The sequence below is a fragment of the Geotrypetes seraphini genome, chromosome 12 (assembly GCF_902459505.1).
Source record: "Geotrypetes seraphini chromosome 12, aGeoSer1.1, whole genome shotgun sequence".
Taxonomy (NCBI): Eukaryota; Metazoa; Chordata; class Amphibia; order Gymnophiona; family Dermophiidae; genus Geotrypetes; species Geotrypetes seraphini.
The window spans coordinates 105,456,308-105,479,862 of NC_047095.1; the positions used below are offsets into that span (position 1 = coordinate 105,456,308).

Sequence of the window (23,555 nt, forward strand, 5' to 3'; positions counted from 1 at the left end):
CTTTCGCCAGATACGGTCTCCAAAACTGAACACAATACTCCAAGTGGGGCCTCACCAATGACCTGTACAAGGGGGATCAACACCTTCTTCCTTCTACTGACTACGCCTCTCTTTATACAGCCCAGCATCCTTCTGGCAGCAGCCACTGCCTTGTCACACTGTTTTTTCGCCTTTAGATCTTCGGACACTATAACCCCAAGGTCCCTCTCCCCGTCCGTGCATATCAGCTACTCTCCACCCAGCATATACAGTTCCTTCCTATTATTAATCCCCAAATGCATTACTCTGCATTTATTTGCATTGAATTTTAGTTGCCAGGCATTAGACCATTCCTCTAACTTTTGCAGATCCTTTTTCATCTTTTCCACTCCCTCTTCGGTGTCTACAATGTTACAAATCTTGGTATCATCTGCAAAAAGGCACACTTTTCCTTCTAACCCTTCAGCAATGTCACTCACAAACATATTGAACAGGATTGGCCCCAGCACCGAACCCTGAGGGACTCCACTAGTCACCTTTCCTTCCTTTGAGCGACTTCCATTAACCACCACCCTCTGGCGTCTGCCCAACAGCCAGTTTCTGACCCAGTTCACCACTTTGGGTCCTAACTTCAGCCCTTCAAGTTTATTAAACAGCCTCCTATGAGGAACTGTATCAAAGGCTTTGCTGAAATCCAAGTAAATTACATCTAGCATATGTCCTCAATCCAGCTCTCTGGTCACCCAATCAAAAAATTCAATCAGGTTCGTTTGGCACGATTTACCTTTTGTAAAGCCATGTTGCCTCGGATCCTGTAACCCATTAGATTCAAGGAAATACATTATCCTTTCTTTCAGCAATACTTCCATTATTTTTCCAACAAGTAAAGTGAGGTTCACCGGCCTGTAGTTTCCTGCTTCATCCCTGTGACCACTTTTATGAATAGGGACCACAACCGCTCTCCTCCAATCCCCAGGAATCACTCCCGTCTCCAGAGATTTGTTGAACAAGTCTTTAATAGGACTCGCCAGAACCTCTCTGAGCTCCCTTAGTATCCTGGGATGGATCCCGTCTGGTCCCATCGCTTTGAGCACCTTCAGTTTTTCAAGTTGCTCATAAACACCCTCCTCCATGAACGGCGCAGAATCTACTCCATTTTCTCTTGTAACCTTGCCAGACAATCTCGGTCCTTCTCCAGGATTTTCTTCTGTAAACACAGAACAGAAGTATTTGTTTAGCACATTTGCTTTCTCCTCATCACTCTCCACATATTTGTTCCCAGCATCTTTTAGCCTAGCAATTCCATTTTTTATCTTCCTCCTTTCACTAATATATCTGAAAAAAAGTTTTATCTCTCTTTTTTACATTTTTAGCCATTTGTTCTTCCGCCTGTGCCTTCGCCAAACGTATCTCTCTCTTGGCTTCTTTCAGTTTCACCTTGTAGTCCTTTCTGCTCTCCTCTTCTTGGGTTTTTTTATATTTCATGAACACCAACTCTTTCGCCTTTATTTTCTCAGCCACTAGGTTGGAGAACCATATCGGCTTCCTTTTTCTCTTGTTTTTATTGATTTTCTTCACATAAATATCCGTAGCCATTTTATCGCTCCTTTCAGCTTAGACCACTGTCTTTCCACTTCTCTTATGTCCTCCCATCCTAACAGCTCTTTCTTCAGGTACTTTCCCATTGCATTAAAGTCCATACGTTTGAAATCTAGGACTTTAAGTATCGTGCGGCTGCTCTCCACTTTAGCCATTATATCAAACCAAACCGTTTGATGATCGCAACTTCCCAGGTGAGCACCCACTCGAACATTAGAGATACTCTCTCCATTTGTGAGGACCAGATCCAATATCGCTTTTTCCCTTGTGGGTTCCGTCACCATTTGTCTGAGCAGAGCCTCTTGAAAGGCATCCACAATCTCCCTACTTCTTTCTGATTCCGCAGATGGAACATTCCAGTCCGCATCCGGCAGGTTGAAATCTCCCAAAAGCAGAACCTCCTCTTTCCTTCCAAACTTTTGGATATCCACAACCAGATCCTTATCAATTTGCTGCGATTGAGTTGGAGGTCTGTAGACTACACCCAAGTAGATAGAAGTTCCATCTTCTCTTTTCAGAGCAATTCATATCGCTTCTTCCTCTCCCCAGGTCCCTTGCATTTCGGTCGCTTGGATATTGATCTTTATATAGAGAGCTACGTCTCCACCTTTATGACCATCTCTGTCCTTCCTAAAAAGATTATATCCCGGTATGTTTGCATCCCATCCATGTGATTCACTAAACCATGTCTCTGTGATAGCAACAATATCTAGATCTGCCTCTAACATCAGGGCTTGCAGATCATGAACTTTGTTGCTTAGACTGCGAGCATTTGTGGTCATCGCTTTCCAGTTATTTTTCAGTGATAATCTCCTTTTTCGTATGGATTTTTGTGTCGTTTCACTTTCCGTTGCAATACTAAGAAATGAGTTGCCGATATTGCTTATGTTGCAGCCTTTACTACTATCACATCTTTTCTTTTGCCGGGGGTAGTCTCTATAATTGTCCTTCGTACATACACCACCCCCACCTTCTAATTTAAATGCCTAGAAAAATATTGTCTAAATTTCTCTGCGAGGTTTCTTTTTCCTGCTGTAGTAATATGTAGCCCATCAGTGCAATATAGCTTCTTGTCCTTCCATGTATTTCCCCATCCTCCTATGTACCTGAAGCCTTCTTGATGACACCAGGCTCTGAGCCATCTATTAAAGTCCTCTGTGTTTTTCAATCTTTGCTCTCCCTTTCCATATGCAGGCAGTATTTCAGAAAAAGCTAAAGTCTTTACAAAAGGTTTCATGCCCTCACCAAGCTCCCGAAAAGCTTTCTGTGCTGCAAGTGTGGAGTTGTTGGCCAGGTCATTTGTTCCCAGATGGATAACAACATCAGTGTTAAAATCCTTAGTTTCTTCCTTAATTATAGTCAGTATTTGCCTGGAACTCCTGGTAGCTGAAGATCCTGGAAGACATTTCACTATTTTGGTCTCGCCCTGTGTTCCAAGGTTAATGTCTCAGATGATGGAATCCCCCAACAGTAATAGTTTTCTGTTTTTGGCTTTTTTATTTGTACTTAGGGTGCATTTGTTCTCTTGAGTTACCTTCATTGGTTCTAGTCCCACCTCCCTTCTATTTTCTTGAGTATCGCGGTGCACTAGTGGAGCGAAGGAATTCTGTAGAGGTAATATTAGTGAAGGTGGATGTTTCTGTGTTACATGTCGCAGTCTTCCTGAGCCTACTGTGACCCATTTATTCCTTGGCTGTTTTATTCTTTGAGGTAGAGGTGGTAAGTTGGTATGATTTTGTGGAGTGATGGAAGCTGCTTTAATAGTATTCAATTCCTGTTTAAGTTTGCAGAGCTCCTCCTTAATACTGGCAAGTTGAAGACAGATGGGGCAAGCCTTAAGCCTCCAAATAGTATGTCTTGGAATTAAAGCACCACAGTGATTGCATAGAATAAAGGTCATCTTGATTGGTTGTGAATTCCTGATTATATGGGTCTCTATATATGAATAGTGGTCCCTGGGGTTGGTGGGACTATAAGTCTTACCCTTATTCCTATGAAGGGAAAGGGAAAGAGGAAATAAGATTTAACAGAGGAAAGAGAAGGGTTTATTTTTTGTGCTTTTTTTTTAGTAAGATCAGGGATGAGAAGAGAAATTAAGCAGATATAATGCTGAAAACCAGTGAAAAGAGCAGAATATGAAATGCAGAGCAACTTATTTTATTGAAGTTACAGGGCAGCCTTGTTCACAGCAATGTCCCAAAGATAATGCAATTAACCTTAGAAGTAAAACAGAGCCCCTCCCTTCTCCACCTAATCAGCAGAAAACAATGGCTGAATACTAGTAAGACAGAAATATAGGCTCTATACCACCTAAAACACAGTATTTTAAACAAAAATGCAGGTTCTAACAGTGCTACCCTAAAACACGGGATTTATAACAGGATTTTCCCTACTTTAGTCATCCTGAGCCACAGGCACCAGGATTTAATTAGAGTTAACAAAGTCTTACCCTTTTTCCTATGAAGAGGAAGAGGAAATAAGATTTAACAGAGGAAAGAGAAGGGTTTATTTTTTTGTGCTTTTTTATTTTTATTTTTAGTAAGAAACAGGGATGAGAAGAGAAATTAAGCAGATATAATGCTGAAAACCAGTGAAAAGAGCAGAATATGAAATGCAGAGCAACTTATTTTATTGAAGTTCCAGGGCAGCCTTGTTCACAGCAATGTGATAATATATGATTGGAAATATTTGTACAATTATCATTATTCCTTAGGATTCACAATCTACTTAATATACTTAATGTATAGAGGGTTAAGTGACTTGCCCAGGATCAGAAGGAAAAGTGCTGGGCTTGAACCCACAACTTCAGGATGCTGAGGCTGGAGGTTTAATCACTAGTATACACTGTTTTCTGTCTCCATCATTTACATTCTTTATTTACTTCATCTTTTAGCCATACTGTCATCATTTGGTCTTGTCTATGCCTTCTTAATACAAGAAATATATCAGTCAATTCTAAGCCTTTGTAGATGCTTCTTATAACCTTTTTAAACCAGCTCATGGTTGCAGCCTAACTGTTAATATTCAGCAGAGATAACCAGTTCTCTCCCACTGAATATTTGGCTATTCAGGACATTCCTGAAAATGTGTCCTTTATTCTTTAGCTTCATCGTTATCTGAGGAATGTGCACTTTACGAATGTGCTTGGTGAAGAGATCTTTTTTGATGAGAATGGAGACCTACCCATGGACTACAATATTATTAATCTGCTCTTTCTGCCCAATGGGAAACTGAAACAAGAAATTGTTGGAAGTTATAAACCTGATGCTCCCCCAGGAGAGGATTTCACAATCAAGGAAAAGGAGATAGTGTGGGAAGCTACAGTTGCCCAGGTGAGAGTGATATAAATTTTTGTAATAAATATATAAAAAACAACACAGCAGAAGATTCGCAAGATCCAATATGGCAGGAATGATAACAGCTCACGCAATATCTTACCCAAGTTTTATTTCCCTCTTTTACAAAAGCTGGCAGTGAAGGCTAGCATGGTAAATGCCCCAACACCCATAGGAATTGAATGGGAGTTTTGGACTTAGCATTTATAGCTGCTAGATTGACACTTGCCCAGCAATGGCATATGCTAAATGTACCTACCTTAAGAGATGTGAGGGAACGTTTAGGAACAGTGTGTGAAAAATATAGACTTTCGGCCTTTTTTAACTAATCTATGGGCAAAATTTAATGATATATGGAAGATATATATTGCATTGGAAAAAGAAACTCTATGAAAGAATTATTTTATATTTATTGGCATAGAACCAGGTCTCCTGGGAGGGGGGGTACGATAGGAAATGGGAATGGGATTGTTTTAACTTTAGTATTGATAAGATGCACTATTATTATCAATTTACTAAGCTTATAAATTACACTTAGGGCTCCTTTTACGAAGCCGCGTTAGCAGCTTTATCGTACGCACCTTTTTAGCATGTGCTAACCCCTGTGCTAGCCCAAAAATTACCACCTGCTCAAGAGGAGGTGGTAGCGGCTAGCATGGTCGGCAAATTAGCACACACTATTACGTGCGTTAAACTGCTAACGCGGCTTCGTAAAAGGAGCCCTTAATGTTAAATGTGTGCTGTACTGAGATTGTTGTATTAAAATTATTAAATAAAGAATTTTTTTAAAAAGAATTGAAAGGGCATTGGAGCATTTGCCATGTGGCATTTGGCTATGTGGCTTTATAAAAAGGGGCCTATGCCAACATAGCACAAAGCATATCCACACAAGTGCTGTATCAGGAGCTATAACCACAACTGGTAATAAAATAAAACAAAACAAAACAAAATAACAATTTGTAGTACATAAATTAAGACAAACACAAAGAAAGGGATCAAAATACACAAAAAAGTCAATAACACCTAAAAAGAAGTGTACAAGCCTAAGGAACTGTGACCAATAGTTCTTTATTCAACAAAAGACCTGACACTGTCAGTATTTTGGCCCTTGGCCTGCCTCAGGGGTCTTATTGATTTTCTGTCATGCTGTTTTATTTTATGTTTAAATATATTTATTGATTTTCAAATCATATAATCAAGAATACCTTGTACAGAAAGCAAATTAGCAATTCTACATAAAGCAAGAAACATTCCAATAACATTAAATCATATATTAACTAAAATGCTCAAGTCCTCGAATTTGGATCCAAGATTTCTTATAAAATAAAACAAAGATAGAAGAATTGAACTTAATGTACACTCTTTCATAAAGTTAGCTGGAAGGCTGATTGCTGGGATTAACCAATAGTCATAGAGCTTATGATTTTTCTACCTCCAATCGGGAGAGCGCTAAAAAAGAAGTCAACTGATTAGGCTCAAAGAAAACATATTTAACTGATCGGTGATGCACTATACATTTACAAGGGTGTCGCAAATAAAAAGTAGCACCCAAAGATATAACACCTGGCTTCAACAAAAGAAATTCACGACGACGCCTTTGCGTCTCTCGTGATAAATCAGGAAATACCTGCACTTTACAACCCATAAATTCTTTCTGTCTATTTTTAAAGAACAGTTTTAACAACCATACTTTATCAATAGAGAGAGCTACTGTTATAATCAAAGTGCTCGATTCTACAACCTCTTTATCTGATTTTTCCAATAACTCTGATACATCCAATAGTCCTTGATCCGACGACTTTTTTGGTAATTTAATCTTATTAGGTAAATAATAGACTCTTGATAAAGGAGGTAATGAATCTTCTGAGGCCCCCAAAACTTCAAGAAAATATCTTTTAAACATTTCTCTAGGAGGTGTCAGTGGAAGCCTAGGAAAATTAATGATTCTTAAGTTATTGTATCTGGAGTTATTTTCTAAGTTCTCCATCTTTCTTCTAAGATTGATATTGTCTTTCATTAAAGTTTCCTGTAATTGTTTGGATGATTTAATGTCCTGTTCAAGCTTTTGAACAGAGGAATTAGAGGCAGTCATATCTTTTTTCAATTCTTTAAGTTCAGTAGAATGTTGAGATAATTTCCCCTCAATTAACTGAAGTTTGGGACTTATGGTCTTCACTAGTCCGGCCATAAGATCCCATAGTGAGTCCAGAGTTATTTCTGAGGGTTTTTCCAGAGAAATTACAGGTAAAGAAATGTCATAGTGCTCACCGTCCAGTTGAATAACTTGACGCTGTCCCTGAAGGTTAACTCGCCTCTCAGATGATTCCCCCTCAGCTTCTTCAAAGGAGCTCATATCCATAGGAGCTCCTGTCAGCAGGCTCTGTGATGGACTACTTGCCTCAGGGGAAGACAAGACCCCGACCTCCGGGGTTACCTTACCCCTTGGAGAGCTGCTTAGCTGAGGTTGCGGGGGCGGCGCCCTAACGTCGGGGCTCAAAGATGTCTCCAATCCCGGAGGAATCTCCACGGCCTCACTGACGCCGCTACTCCTCTGCGGGCCTCCCTCCGACGCCGAAAAAATACCCTGCATCCGTCTGATGAGTTCCCCGATGTCACCAGCCGCGGGGGTGGCCGTGGGCCGCGAGGCACCAGCGGCACTACGGCCCCTCCGTTTAGGCATCGGGTAAGTAATTGAACCGCTTGAAAATTGTTTGAAAATTGTTTGAAGAAAAATCCTCAGAGCGGCATCTCAGCGCGTCCAGCCTGACGCCATCTTGGATCTGTCTACTTCTTTAAAACCATGCTGTTTTATTTTAAAGATGATTATCCCAATCTTGAATAAATGAAGGCTCTAAACAATGGTTTTAGCAAAGCAACTTAACAAGTGTTAAAGGGTAAATAATGTGCATTGTAGCCATAATGCAACTTGATAACTACCTCACTAAGAAATATAGTTATTTGCATAGGCTACTGATAACATTTGCTAATTTACCACTAACTTGTAGTAGTTTGCCAGAGGTTAAATTTTATTTACATATGTATTTATAAAATTGATATCCCACCTACAAATCAGCAGCATATAAAAATATACATAAAATAACCATTTTCAACTACCTTAAAACATAAGACCAAAAAACAAAACAGAAAATGTCACCAAAAAGCTGTACATGTACAAGAGGGCCATTAAAAAAGAGGGCCATTAAGAAAATGCACTACTATTTTTGTATCAGGTGGAGAAATACTTCATGTCATAGTACACATAGTGCTATCATCAAAGCATTAAAAACAGCCAGCATAAGCAAGATAGTTTTGAAAACCTTTTAAAATTATAACAGTATTGACAAAAACAAATATGTCTTGGGAGCCTATTCCTCAGTGCTGGGCCCTCAATAAAGTCACATGTGGATGTCTTTGCATAGTGAATTATATTTGGTGCTGATACTGAAACCCACCGCTCACTATCAGATCTCAAAGAATACACTGAAATATACAATTTTATTGTTTGTTCTAACCATGGAGCCACCTTATTCAATGTCTGATAGAAAGTACCAGAACCTTATATTGAACACAGTACATCAATGGTAGTCAATTAAGCTATTTCAGTAGTAGAGTCGCATATTCAACTTTTCCTTTATCCAAAACTAATTTAGCTGCTGAGTTCTGAATCTCTTTATACAGAATCTTAGTCACACCAAAGGTAGGTATAAATCATTGAAATCAAGCTTTATTAATATCAACAATTGGCCCATTATTCAAAATTCTATATACTATGGGGCTCGTAATAATAATTTTAAAAAGTTCAAGAAGTGGCCTAAATTGGTACTTGGATGATCAAAAAGACAGATCGTCCAAGTACCGATAATCAAAGCTGGTTTTAAATGTATCTAAAACCATCTTAGGCCTTTACCCTGCCTCTGAACATCTAGAGTGAAAAGAGGTGTTTTTAGAGGAAGGTAAAGGGCGGGAGGTGGGCCAACCTAGACTTAGTCATACTGCAAGTACAACCAAAAGTTTAATGAGATTTCCTTGTCTGAACTTATACATTTTGACTTATACCAAATCAAAACAGGTATAAGTTCTGAATAGGGGCAGCTGAGCTGATCATAGCTGCTGCAATCAGCTCAGCAGCCCTGGCAACCTGCCTACCCCCCACTGCAATGATCATGGCAGGAGAGATGCCTAATCTCTCCTGCAGTGATCGTGATCCCCCTGAACTACCACAAATTGGCAGGAGAGATGCCCAATCTCTCCTGCCAGCACCCCCTGAAAACCCAATATCGGTAGGAGAGATGCCCAATCTGTCCTACTGAAGGCAACCCCCCAACAAACTTAATACCAGCAGGAGGGATCCCAAGCCCTCCTGCCGAAGACAACCCTGACACCCCCATGAATACCAGCAGGAGGGAGCCCAGGCCCTACTGCCAAAGTTGCACCCCCTGCAAACTCCCTGCAAACCCCTGAATGCCCCCTACTACCCTGACCCCCACTACCCCAGATACCCCTACCTGGATCCCTCAACTAACCTTAAAGTTGGCCGGCTGGCCGAGACCTCTTTGATTGGCCCATGTGCCTGAGGCCCTGCTCATAGGAGGGGCCTCAGGCAACTGGCCTTAGGAGCCTGGGACAATCAGGCCCTAGGCCCCTTCCTGGTGAACCCCACAATGCACCAGGAAGGGGCAGGCCTGCTATTCAGGTGCTATGTGGGGGGTATTTGGGTGGGTGTTTGGGTGCATCTTCATCAGGTGGGCATGGGATCCCTCCTGCTAGTATAGGGTTTGTCAGGGGGGTGCACCTTCGATAGGAGAGATTGGGAATCTCTCCTGCCAGTATTGGGTTTGTCGGGGGGAGCTTGCAGGAGAGATTAGGATCTCTCCTGCCAGTTCACAGCAGTTCAGGGGGGATTGTGATCGCAGCAGGAGAGATTAGGCATCTCTCCTACCGTGATTGTTGTGGGGGGATTATGTAACCAGTGTTGTTTTTGACAGATGCTGGTTACAGAATCCTGCTTTTAGGCGAAGGACTGTCCCCCTCCTTCACCTAAAAAGTCTTACTTTGGGCACTTGGGACTTGGCAGATTTTTTGGTTGGGAATGTGTTTTAAGGTTAGATGTAGTAGTGGTTTGTGTAATTAAATTGCTGAATGTAGAGCATGGACATTTCCCTGCTGCTACTTTCAGCATTTAGGGACCTAGGACAAAAGGGGACTTAGATGTTTATTTTTATTATGCCCCTCCATGGGACTCATTTTCAAAGCACAAAGACATTCAAAAATGGCCTATATCAGTACTTGGATGTTTTTCTTGCAAATATATCCAAACACCAATTTTCCAAACTGGCTTTGTAGATGTCCCATTGAGTGTCTAAAGTTCAAGGATGCTTATTAGAGTCATGTTATTGTTGGGCTTTGGATATGGTTAGCATTTAAACTAAACTAAAAGTAATAACTTAGTTTTATAGACCAAGTCATCAACCAAGAGGAGCTTGACTCGGTTAACAACAATGTAATACATAATACATAAACTTGACAAGGAAAAGTAGACTGAAATAGTTAATTTCCAAAATGTTTAGCAAACAAAAAAGTTTTCAGAATTTTCTGGAATAAAGCAAAAGAATCTAAACTTCTTAAAGTAAGCGGTAAAGCATTCCAGAAGTTGGTTAATTTAAAAGCAAAGAATGACTAAGGACTCCTTTTACAAAGGTGCGCTAGTGGTTTTAGCGCGCATTAGCTGCTACCACCTCCTTTTACGCAGGCGGTAGTATTTCGGCTAGTGTGCGCTAATCATGTGCGCGCACTAAAAATGCTAGTGCACCTTCATAAAAGGAGCCCCAAATCTCTTAAAGGTTCTGTTTTTACCACTGAGAGAGGGAAATGTAAGTTTTAATTTGTGAGAACTTCTGGCAAAATGAGATCTATGAACATTCCAGTCTAAAGGAATCAAAGTGGCAAAAATGCCAAATAGGATCTTAAATGCAATACAAAATGCACTTAAATTGAATTCTAAAATACACTGGAAGCCAATGTAATTCCTTGAGCAGAGGGGTTACGTGATTAAATTTACCAAAAATAAGTTTATCTGCAGTGTTCTTTATTAAGTGAAGTCTCTGCAGACTGACCTTTGAAAGACCTAAATACACTGAATTGTAGTTATCCAACCTTGACAAAATGATTGATTGAACCAATACACAGGAGTGTTGTTGGTGAAAAAGTGTTCTCACTCTTCTCAGAGCACAGAGGAAAACTCAATTTTCAAAGATTCTTCTGAGTCTAAGATCACAGCAGAAGAGAAAGAATCTAACTTTGGGCCAAGCCATAAAAGCTTAGTCTTGGCAGCATTTAGACATCTTGTCAAATTCTGTAACCAGTGCCTAAAGTTAGGCACTTATTTTGGAGGTACCCAACAAGATAGGTGCCTATCTAAATTGAACAAACAAGCTCAATTAAGCTTTTTAATCAGCACTGATTGAAACATAGGTGCCTATCAAGAAAGCACAATTTTGTAACAAGGCGCCTCTAAAAATTTAGGTTGCCTTCAAAAAAATAGGCACTATGCATGTTAGGCATGGGCATGGCTACGTGTTAGGAGCCTTCTTAGAGAATCACTGCTCTTAAGTGTGCTTAAGAGCTCACATGGGCGCCTAACTTTTAGTTGTGTCTAGAGCTGGCCTATTTATTGGACGCCTTCAAAATAGGTGCCACTCAGCATGATTCACTAAACAGCACCCAATTTTACTTGAATCGCACTGAACTGTAACAGTGTCTATATCGACACCCAACTTTTGGGCACTTCTTATAGAATTTGCCCTCTTATGTTGATAATCAGACATATCCGAAGATATCCAGGGCATGATTTAGATGTTCATAGTTAGACCTATTTTTGAAGCATCTAAGTGCCACAAAGGTACCCCAAACTTACAATATTTGTGGTGAAAAGTGTGAACGGGCTAGGGGGACCCGCAAAGGAGGTGGTAGTACTAGCGCCACTAGGAAACAGCGATCACAACATGATCCAGTGCAAGCTAGAAATAAGAACATCAAAAGTTGAGGATTAGGTCAAGAGTGGCATCTCCTCGTGTTGGTTCCATGACCAGCTGTTCCATGAAACAGTCCCTCATAGCCTCCAGGAATTTTGTTTCCCTTGTGCAGTTTGAGTGTCCAATACTCCAGTCTATTCCAGGGTAGTTGAAATTCCCCATCACCACCACACTTCCGCTTTTGCATACGTGCCTCAATTCAGCCTCCAAGTCCTGGTTGTTTGCTTCCGGTTGTCCTGGTGGGCAATAGTACAGTCCCAATTTTATGTCTGCTCCATTTCCTCCTGGTAGCTTAACCCACAGCGATTCCAAGCCATCCGCCCTTACTGTTGTTTCCATCCTGGTTGAAGGAATGGAGTCCTTTATATATAGCGCTATTCTTCCACCCTTTTTGTATGCCCTGTCTCTCCTATAGAGTTTGTACCCTGGTATGACCATGTCCCATTTGTTGTCTTCTACTGTGTTATACCCCCTCTGACAATACTTCCTATTTCTACCTGGGTTGATTGCAGCAGAGGAACAACATTGAAGAAGCCACAATGGAAAATATTTCAGCCCATGGGGAACACCTGCAGCTATGAAGACCCCTAGAACTGAGGAGGTCCTGGAACTGCTGACATCTTTAAATGAAGGGAGGGTTGATGGATGGGAGGGTATGTGGAAGACATAAAGCTGAGGGAAGGATGTGAAAGAGAGAGATGTGGTTTGAGAGGGCATTTGGTGAGGGTAACTGGGAGAGGTACAGGGAAGAGGGGAATTGAGGACTCCTTAAATTGTGCCCTGGACTCCAGCATGTCTAACACTAGCCCTGCCTTCAAAATTCTCTATGCCACTGGTATACTGTCTCCCATGTTCATTCTGTTCAATGCAACTCTTTCTTCAATATTAACAATGAGACCTAGTTACTAATAACTGGGGTTGACAGTAAAACAACACGTGTTAATGGTATAACTCTGCCCCTAAATTTATCCTCTATCTTAAAACACCCCTACATAGATTTGTACATATAAAGTAGTTGAATATTACTTCCTGTGAAAAATAACAGGGGGTAAATTACCTCTAGAGGATAATTTTTGATATTAAAAGAAAAGGTCTCAACTGGTCCACAAGTGGACAGAGAAATAATGTGTATTTTATACACTACAGTCAACTGTCATTTAAAGACAGAGGTTTTTTTCCTTAATCCTCAGATACCTCCACAATCCAGATGCAGTCAGAGCTGTACTCCTGGCTACAGGAAATTACCCATAGAAGGAAAGCCTGTCTGCTGCTATGACTGCATTCAATGTCCGGCTGGAGAGATCTCCAATCACACTGGTGAGTGACATGCAACACTTGAGATGCTCGTGGTGGCAGGTTATTCAGTGCGATGTCTGCTCTGTGAAATTCATAAGAACATGATAAAAGCCATATTGAAAAAAGACCAATAGACCATCCATCCCACAATTCTGTTTCCAACAGTGGTCAGTTTTAGTTACTTAGAAGAACCCGGTAGATCTGAAAGTCGATTCCTTCCTTATTCAAATCCAGAAATATATAATTGAGGTACACAAGCTTAACTGTATACTAGGGGCCTGGTGGCCAAAGGACTTTTTTTTTGGTGGGGGGGAGGGGGCGGATAATTATAAAGGAACAGTACAACCTGATCTTTTATTGTAGCTTAGTTTACCATGGGAGTCCCTAACCTATGAGATCTTATTTCTGTAATATTTGACAAAAAAATCAAGTGATCAATTTCATATACTGCCCTATTCATGGTGATTAGAAGCATCAAAATGATAAGCTTTTTAAACTAGTGGACGCACTAAACTCAGCGATCATCGCTAAACCTGTTTTCACAGTCTTAGCAATGATCACTGATAACCGACCTGATGGACAAAATGGCCCACTGTGCGTTTTTCCCCTCGATCGCCGTTTTCCGATCTGGCTATGCAGATTAGCTAAAATTGATGCACTAACATCGCTTGGCTATTTTGCATCAGGTTTTTCCAATCATAAAAAACGATTGCTCTAGACCTGTTGGTAACTGTGTTACCAAGAGATCTGCCTGGATTTTTTTTCTTTTTTTTTCAATGGCAACAATATTTTGCATGTATTACACAAGCAAAATATCCATCCCATTAAAAAATAAATGAAAATAGTCCCCTACCACTGCCACAGGACCTCCACAATGACTCCCAACAAACACCCCCCCGACAAATACTGCCCCTCGAACCTAAAACAAATGGCAGAAGGGATGCCCACTCCCTCCTGCCAGGAAGGACTCCCCTCCCCCTGAAAAAAAGGCAGGAGGGATACTCAATCCCTCCTGCTACCAAAGGCCCTCCTCCCCCCCAAGGACCCCCTCACCATAATTTTTGTTGGGAACAGGAGGGATGCTCATTCAAGCCAATCAGGGCCTTAGGCTCCTCCCCCTTGTATTCAGTATAGTGGAAGAAGCCTAAGGAAGTCCCTGATTGGCTTAGATACCTAATACCACTCCCAAGGGAGTGGACTAAAGCATTTGAGCTAATCAGGGCCTTAAGCCCCTTCCCATGTATCACATTATGCACCAGGAAGTGGCTTAAGGCCCAGCATTCTCGACAGTGCATTGAGGAGCAGGAAGGGATCTTAAATGATTTGCATCTCCGATCACTGTTGGAGAATCAGCTAGAGAATTGGCCAACAGCGGCCAAGTTCCTATCTATAGTGCATCTAGCCCAAAGAGCCAATAATGTACAGTTTCCCTGCTGCTATGACATCAGAGACAATAGTAGCTCTGTACTCTTGGCATTGAGAAGCTTTTGTTGTGCAAGTTGCTCCCTTGGGACCACTTTGGATGATTCTATTCCATGGCAGAAATCCTCCTTCCTGCTTGAGTCCCACCCTTATAACTCAGCAGGGTTGCATTACTTTCCTTTAAGTGGCATAATCTTAAACTAGCACCCCCAGATGTCCATTAGTATAACTGCAGTATTAGTGAAGGAGAACCTTTAATTTCCTCACACCCACCTAGAACTCTATTTTAGGAGGATTTGGTGAGATGTAAGACAAAAGCATGGTATAACATAGCATGGTATAGCACCATAAATTCCCTATACTTTACAGCACAAAGAACATGCAAAATTTATTAATAGTCAAAAAAACAAAAGGAATTTATCCCAAAATATCCACAGAGAAGAAAATCCAGAGAAAACAAAAAAAAACTGTGGAGTGACGACGTTCCTAAATGGACTTTATTTTAAAGTGTCAAAGTTCCAAAGATACACTAAAATCATCCACATAAAATAAATTCATCCACATAAAAATAAGTTATCCACATAAAAGCCTTAAAGGACCTGCAATTGGCTGGCCTGGAACTTCCTCTCCAATGTCAAAATTGAGTCTATCGAAACTCCGTGATTGACTTGCATTGCCTTTGTGATCTACTGGTCGATCGCAATTGACCTTTTGGGCACTCCCTGCTCTAGGGTAAACATATTCAGGGCTTCCAGTCTCTCCTCATATGTCTTCTGGCACAAACCTACCATTTTTGTCACCTTCCTCTGGTCTTTTTATGTCCTTCATCAGATACGGTCTCCAAAATTAAACACAATACTTCAAGTGGGGCCTCACCATCGACCTGTACAGGGGAATCAACACCTTCTTTCTTCTACTAGTCATGCCTCTCTCTATATAGCCTAGCATCCTTAAGGCAATATCCACTGCCTTTTCATACTGTTTCTTCACCTTTAGATCTTCAGACACTATCACCTCAAGGTCCCTCTCCCCATCCATGCATATCAGCCTCTCACCTACCAGCACATATGGCTCCTTCTGATTTCTAATCCCCAAATGCATTACTCTGCACATCTTTGCATTGAATTTTAGTTGCCAGTTATTAGACCAATCTTCAAACTTTTGCAGATACCTTTTCATGTTTTTCACTCCCTCCTCAGTGTCTACTCTGTTACAAATCTTGGTATCATTCACAAAAAGGCAAAATTTTCCTTCTAATCCTTCAGCAATGTTGTTCACAAACATATTGAACAGGATCAGCCCGAGCACCGATCCCTGAGGGACTCCATTATTCACCTTTCCCTCCTCCAAGCAAATTCCATTAACCACCACCCTCTGGCATCTGTCCGTCAACCTTCATTAACAAATATCAGCAATTAATCTGCAAAAACACATAGCAGGCAATTCAATAACAGTGTTCCACCATTTAGAAATCCAAATGAAGCAGGTCTATGGTAGGGTTACCATATGGCTCCACAAAAAAGGAGGATGGATTAAGACATCCGGGTTTTACTTTCATTGCTGTCAATAAAAGAAAAAACCCAGATGTCTCAATCGTCCTCCTTTTTCTGGAGTCTGCAAGTACAGGCCACATAAATATTAGTGCAAAGATGTGATATTTATGCATAAAATATGTGGAGGGGCATAATTGAAAGGAACGTCTAAGTCCATTTTCGTCCAAGTTGAAAGTCGTCCAAATTAAAAACACAGCTTAGGACATATTTTTGAAAAATACGTCCAAATTATTTTCCATTTCAAAAATCGTCTAACTATATGTCCTGCCGGACTGACTGTTCAAGCTGCTAAATCATCCATCTTTATACCACATTTACATCCAACTTTTAGTCCATGGCAAAAATGCCTAGAAACCTCCTAGGATATGGGAGAAGTCTACAAAGTGATGGACTAGACAACCAGACATGGCACCTAAATAGTGGGGCACCTTACAGGGAACTGCTGTGAACTTCACAAAAAGGATGACATGTCTTCATCTCACTACAGCTCCCTTATAGATAATGGTGAGCCCCCAAACCACCTCGAAAATCTCCTAGTTCCACTATCTACCACCCCAATAGACCTTAGGGGTGCAGAAGCCACTTATATGGCAGTATAAAAGGGTTTGGTTTTTTTTTTTAGGGGAGTGCACATGTTTAACCAGCAATGCAGTAATTACAGTGGCTTATGGGCATGGGTCCTCCTCTCCATGAGTCCCTAACTCACCCCCAATATGACTTAAGCTGCCTCTGTGCAGGTCGACTAGGCTTTCCTATGCCAGGAGGCCAGATGATGATGGTCTAGAGGCTGTATTTTAAAGTCGTGATTATGAATGTTATAGGGTTGGGATGGGTATTGGTGATCACTGGGGTAGTGTGTGGGGGTCTGTAGTTTGTATCTGCAGTACATTTCTGGTAACTTTAGGTATGTTTTTGTGACTTAGACAACGTCCAAGTTCCATCCATGCTTGCTGTATAACTTTTGGATATACATGCAGTATGACTAAGTCTAAGCCTGTCAACATCCCTCCCAAATCCTACCCTCGACACTCCTCCTGAAATGCCTCATTTAGCTATGGTCATTCAATGGCACTGTGAAGGCCTAGGTCATTTTTAAATACGTCCAAAACCCGGTTTTATTATCGGCACTTGGACGTTTTTGACTGATGATCATCCAAGTGCCAACTTAGGCCAGTTTTTGGATGTTTTCTCTTTCAATTATAAGCCCCATAATATTCTGAAACCCCTGGGCTTAAATAAAATCCCCATCAATGGCCCATCATGTTCCTTCCCTGTGAATACCCCTCTGACATTTCTCAAACTATATGTGATTTTTTTTTAAATATAATTTCATGGATTTCTAATCAATAAAAGTTATTGCAAGCTTTGCACATTCTTTATGAGTACAAGAAAGGGACAGAAATTAGGTACAAATTTTGATATTTAATTTTTTGCAAATATTTTACTTTCCCAATGCAAAGATATCCTCAAGAACACTCCTAAATGCATATGGTTCATGAAATCTATGTACACTGTTAAGCAATACTCTAACTTACTTTGCCAAATGACATGGCCAACATAAAGTCAGTCATGTTCAGCAAAATGCTAAGCATCGTCAGCCCTCATATCTTAAAAATTTAGAGCAATATTTTGTCATTCTTGAAAACTTAAGACATTTTTGAAATACTAAGAAAATATTATTTCTTCTCAGATATGGACGACTGTATAAGATGCCCAGAGGACCAGTGGCCCAATGAAAAAAGATATGTCTGTGTCCCAAAAATAATAAGCTTCCTTTCCCATGAAGAAACTTTGGGAATCATTTTGACACTTATCAGCATTCTCTTTTTCTTCATTACTGCTGTTATTATGGGAATATTCATTTATTACCGAGATACTCCTATTGTGAAATCCAACAACAGGAACCTAAGCTACATTCTTCTAGTCTCCCTCATGCTCTGCTTCCTCTGCTCTTTGATATTCATAGGACGTCCTGATAAAGTGACTTGTATTCTCCGACAGACTGCCTTTGGAATAACTTTTTCCATCTCTCTCTCCTCTGTCCTGGCAAAAACAATCACTGTGGTGATGGCTTTCCAGAGCACCAAGCCTGGAAGCAAGTTCCGGAAATGGATGGGTTCCAGGGTCTCATACTCTATAGTCCTTTCCTGTTCCCTTCTTCAAGTCTTCCTGTGCCTTGTCTGGTTGGGTGCTGTTCCTCCATTCCCACATGTTAACATGCAAGCAGAAGATGGAACAATTCAAATTGAATGTAATGAAGGATCAACAATTGCATTTTACTGTGTTCTGGGATACCTGGGATTTCTGGCTGGTATCAGCTTTATTGTGGCTTTTCTAGCAAGAAATCTACCTGGCAGCTTCAATGAGGCCAAACACATCACCTTCAGTATGCTGGTGTTCTGCAGTGTCTGGGTGTCTTTCATCCCAACATACCTGAGCACCAGGGGAAAGTATATGGTAGCAGTGGAGATATTTGCTATTCTAGCCTCTAGCTCTGGAATACTGGGATGTATATTTATCCCCAAGTGCTATATTATTTTATTGAGGCCTGACAGGAATAACAGGAAGTATATCACAAAAAAATAAATTTACTTAAACTTCCCTAAATATTAAAGGAAAACTAAAATAATAACAAACTCTTGCATTATATCAGAAATTTGTGAGTTCTATAGTTTCATTCCAGCTTGTACATGGTCAATCCAATATTAAAAGCTAGCTATATGGAAAATTATGTTGATAGTAGCAATATTCAGTCACAATACTAATAGATTATTCCTTTTAGTTTAAATATATAGGGCCACCACTGTGATTGCAGTTTCTGATATATTCAGTGCTTTTGCTTTAACATATAGCAAAGTAGAAAATAGAGATTAAATTAAATACTGTCTCCAGCATTTGGGCTGACTATCTCCCTTCCTCTGAGGATCGGATATTTGTTCTTTTAAATTTAACTTTAAAGTCAGAGGGAAGTGTAATATGGTTCATATGTTTGTGGATGCATTCTTTTAATTATATAAAATTGAATAACAGTACATAATCTGTGATTGAATATGATACTAGTATTTAACTTTCTTTTGTAGAATAAGCACCCCATGGAATAGGCAACTTTCAGAAACCTAAAAAGAGGCACACAAAACTCAGATCTATGCACCACAGTAACAGATGTTTAACCATACAGAATAATAAAGAAAACTGTCATGTTAAAATTTTTTATTTTTTTTTTTTGCTTCTGGATAATAAGTGCTCTTTCTTAATTGACTATGCCACAAAAGTATAGGAAAAGGCTATCATTTCCCCCAAATAAATCCAAATCATCGTGGATCCATTATTCAATTCGGGAGAGTCATTTGAAAAAAAAAAAAGTGCTTTTAGATGTCTCTTAAAATTTTGAAATGATTCTTCCTTCCTTAACTCTACTGGTAATTTGTCCCACAATATTGAAAACAAGTTAAAAAAATGCACCATTTCTGGTTGAGGCAAGGTGAGCCTTTGAGATATGAGGAACAGCTAATCTTTGTTTATCATTTTCATATTGAAACAATCAAGCATAAACTTGTACAGAAAGCTTAAACCATAAAGTAATACTTTAAAAATTACTATATGAATAAACAATAACATGCTTAAACTAGCTCTAATCCCCCAATTAATGGGTTCCAAGATTTAATTTAATGGAATCAAGAAAATTAATAATAAAAAACTCAAAGGCTGATTTGGCTGAGATCGAATTGACATAATCACCTCAAATATTGGGATTTAGATCTTATCTTTTTCCTTCTCCAGTTGCGACAGCGATAGGAAAGTTGTCAATTGAGCAGGTTCAAAAAATACATACTTTTGAGAAGAATAACACACCACACATTTACAAGGATGATGTAAGTAAAATGTTGCCCCTAACGCTAGAACCCCCGGTTTCAACAACAAAAATTATTTCCTGTGTTTTTGGGTATCCCTGGCCAAATCTGGATACATTTCTACTTTTAGACCTAAAAAAAGCTTCTTCTTCTGCTTAAAGAAACTTTACATGAGCCAATTTTTATCCGGTGCCATTGCTCCTGTCAATAACAATGTAGCAGGTGTAACAGTTTCACTATCAGACAGCTCAAGCAATTCTGTTACATTCAAATCAGGAGCAATTCCTTGCTGCTGATCTTGTGGTTTTGCTGGCAAATAATAAACCTGGGATAAAGGAAGCGATTGTTCCTCGGTAATCTCCAAAACTTCCATCATAAATCTTTTTAACATTTCCCTAGGAGAATACACAGCACTTCTAGGGAAATTAATCAATCTAATGTTATTGGAGCGTGACGGATTTTCCAAGGATGCTAATTTCCTCCTAAGGTTGACATCAAAGTTTTTTGAATCTTTTTGGCCAAAGTCAATTCCTGATTCACATTATCCACCAAGTTTTTAGATTCAAGCATTCCAGTCTGTAGATTTTTAATGTCAATTGCTTGAGCCTTTAATTGATTATCCATACGTTGAAATTGAGGATTTATTAATGCAGGCAGATTTGCCACAAGGTCCCAAATGGAGTCTAAAGTTACCTCTTGGGGTTTCTGGACTTGAGGGAAAGAAAATATCCCCGAAGAATCCTGTTCAGTCATTTCTGTCACACGCTGTTCACCCTCCTGGAAACATCCCGCTCCACGCTGAATCATCACTTCAGCATCCAAACTTGGACTTCCCTCAGAATGAGACAAGTCAGGCACAGCTCTACCATCCATGATTTCTCCAGCCTCATGGACTTGCAGCGCCTGTATTCCTTGGCACTGCTCCATCTGTGGGGAGCTGGCAATCTGAGGGTGTGGGGGTGGAGCCCTGACATCGGGACTCAGAGTGGTGTCTAGTCCCAAGGAGACCACCTCCGTTCCACTTTCCCAGGGCGTCTCCAGCGGGATCGACTCCAATGAAGTTGAAGGGGTGACCTGCAAATGCCACAAAAGCCCTTCTATGTCACCAAAGCTGGCCAAGGAAGGGCTACATGATGCCCCAGCAGAGCTCTTCCCTCTCCGCTTTGGCATTGCAGTTAAGAGGCAAAGTATGTAAGAGGACAATAATATCTAGAGTGGGCTTCCAAGCATGTAGCTCATTCAAATCTGGCCGTGGCCATCTTGGATCCAGCCGGGGAACAGCTATTCTATTGTCATTTAAAGATCTCAACAAGGGACTAGGTGTGTAAAATAACACTAGATTAGAGAGATATAATGGTTGTAACTCAAATAATGCCCTATGTGTCAACATCAGGATTTTAAATTTAACTGTAAATTCCATTGGTAACCAATGGAATTTCAAATATAATGGAGTTACATGATCATAAATGCGTGCGTGACCTAACAGCCGAATTGCCACATTTTGTAAATGTTTCAGTTGCCCAACTGTTATTCCCACATATACGAAGTTGCCATAATCCAATTTAGATAGAACAAAAACATGGATTAAAGTATGTAACGGTTTCTCATCCAGGAAATCTTGAATAGCTCTAAGTTGTCTTAATGCCCCAAATCCTTTCACAACTATAGATGCAACCTGCTTCTCAAAATTCAAATGACAGTCAATTATAATTCCCAAATACTTAAAACTATCTACTATCTCTATATGCTGATGGTGTAGTGAAAGATCTAGTTGTGGTGTTCTCTTGTCAACGGAAATACAACATGCTACTGTTTTTGACATATTCAATACTAGTCCATGGTCCCCCAATCATTCTTCTATTCTATCCAAAGTATTGAAAGAGGGCTCAGATCCAATATTGAAGGGGATAAATCATATATCAACAAAATATCATCTGCATAGATATATGTACTGATTCCTAATTCCTGAATTTGTCCTGCAAAAGGACTCAAAAATATATTAAACAGAGTAGGTGAAAGGGCTGAGCCTTGTGGTACCCCACAGTCTAATAATCTATCACTGGATATTTACCCACCCGTAACTACACTAAAAGTACAATCCCCGGAGAAATGCTACAAACCAATCCCAAATCATTCCTATTAAATTTATCTCATGGAGTAATCTCAACAGAATTTCATGGTCAACTAGATCAAATGCTGAGCTCAGATCTAAAGATATTACCATAGCAAAGTTCCCATGATCCAAGATAGAGTGAACTTCACTAAGGAAACCTGCTAAAACTGTCTCAGTACTGTGTATAGTTCGAAATCCTGCCTGTCTTGAAATTAGAACCTTTGTTGACTCGATATAAGAGACCAATTGCTCTAAAACTATCCGCTCTGTCAGTTTTGCTAAAGAGCAAAGATTTGAAACTGGCCTATAACTAGCATTTTTCCAGCATACTGGGATCTCACCCTTATTTAAACTGTTATGTACCATATTTAAATCCAAAGCAAATAGTCCACGTCTAGAGCATGATAACCATCCCTATCTAACTCAACATTATTTGATTTTCCATTTTTTTCCTCTTGACTGTAAAAGTAAAATTTTTGAGAGAAAAAAATCAGCTAGCACATCTGCCTCTGGCATTATTTTATTTCTATTATTAGATTCCCCCTTTTTTAAAGCTGATACTATTGAAAATAGTTGTTTAGTTGGAATTCTTGCATCTTTTATTTTCCGTTGAAAATAATCTTTTTGGTTTTCTTTATCTCCCTATTAAAAATGCTTTGTATATTCTTATACTGACCTAAAGCTGAACTAGTTCTTTTCTTTTTCCACATTCTTTCTGCCCTTCTTAACTGTCTCCTAAGTAACCGCAATCCCTTATGAAACCATTTATTTTTGCATCTTTGTTTTTCTTTCTCTCAGTGGTGCTAGTTCATCTAATACTTCCTGTAAAACCTTATTCCAAATATCTACCTGATCCTCTAATATAGCTTCCAGAAAATCTGAGGGAAACTTAAGGAAAAAATGGAATATCTCATTTAATTGAATAGAATGCAATGACCTACAATATCTTATCTTATTCTTATCAATTTGATTACCCAACATTTTATTCCAACTGACTGCATAATGATCACTCCATGGAAAGAGGTTCATTCTCTATCCTCACCAAATTCTCATTACCAATATTATCAGAAGTTAACACTAAGGCCTCCTTTATGAAATTGTGATAGCATTTTCTAGTACAGAGGAGCCATGCTGAATGGCCTTCGCTGCTTCTAATGCTCATAGAGTTCCTATGAGCGACGGAAGCAGGGTGGGCCATTCAGCACAGCTCTCTGCACTAGAAACTGCTATCGCAGTTTCATAAAAGAGAGGGGGAGGAAATCTAATGTATGTCCGTTTTGATGAGTTGCCACATTAGTCCATTGATAAGATAAGAACAATCTAGTTCTATATTCATTTACCATGCCAATCTGAGCATTAAAGTCTCCTACTATTAA

The 23,555-nt window shown here is 39.9% G+C and overlaps 1 protein-coding gene across 1 annotated transcript in view; it reads left to right on the forward strand.

Moving 5' to 3' along the window:
- The window catches only part of LOC117346230 (vomeronasal type-2 receptor 26-like), a 46,237-nt gene extending 27,436 nt beyond the window's left edge, over positions 1-18,801 (forward strand). Inside the window, exons 4-6 of the mRNA XM_033915636.1 lie at positions 4,683-4,910; positions 13,135-13,261; positions 17,906-18,801. Of these exons, the coding sequence (XP_033771527.1) occupies positions 4,683-4,910; positions 13,135-13,261; positions 17,906-18,801 (1,251 nt within the window). The remainder of the gene's footprint in view (positions 1-4,682; positions 4,911-13,134; positions 13,262-17,905) is intronic.
- The last annotated feature ends 4,754 nt before the right edge of the window (positions 18,802-23,555 follow it).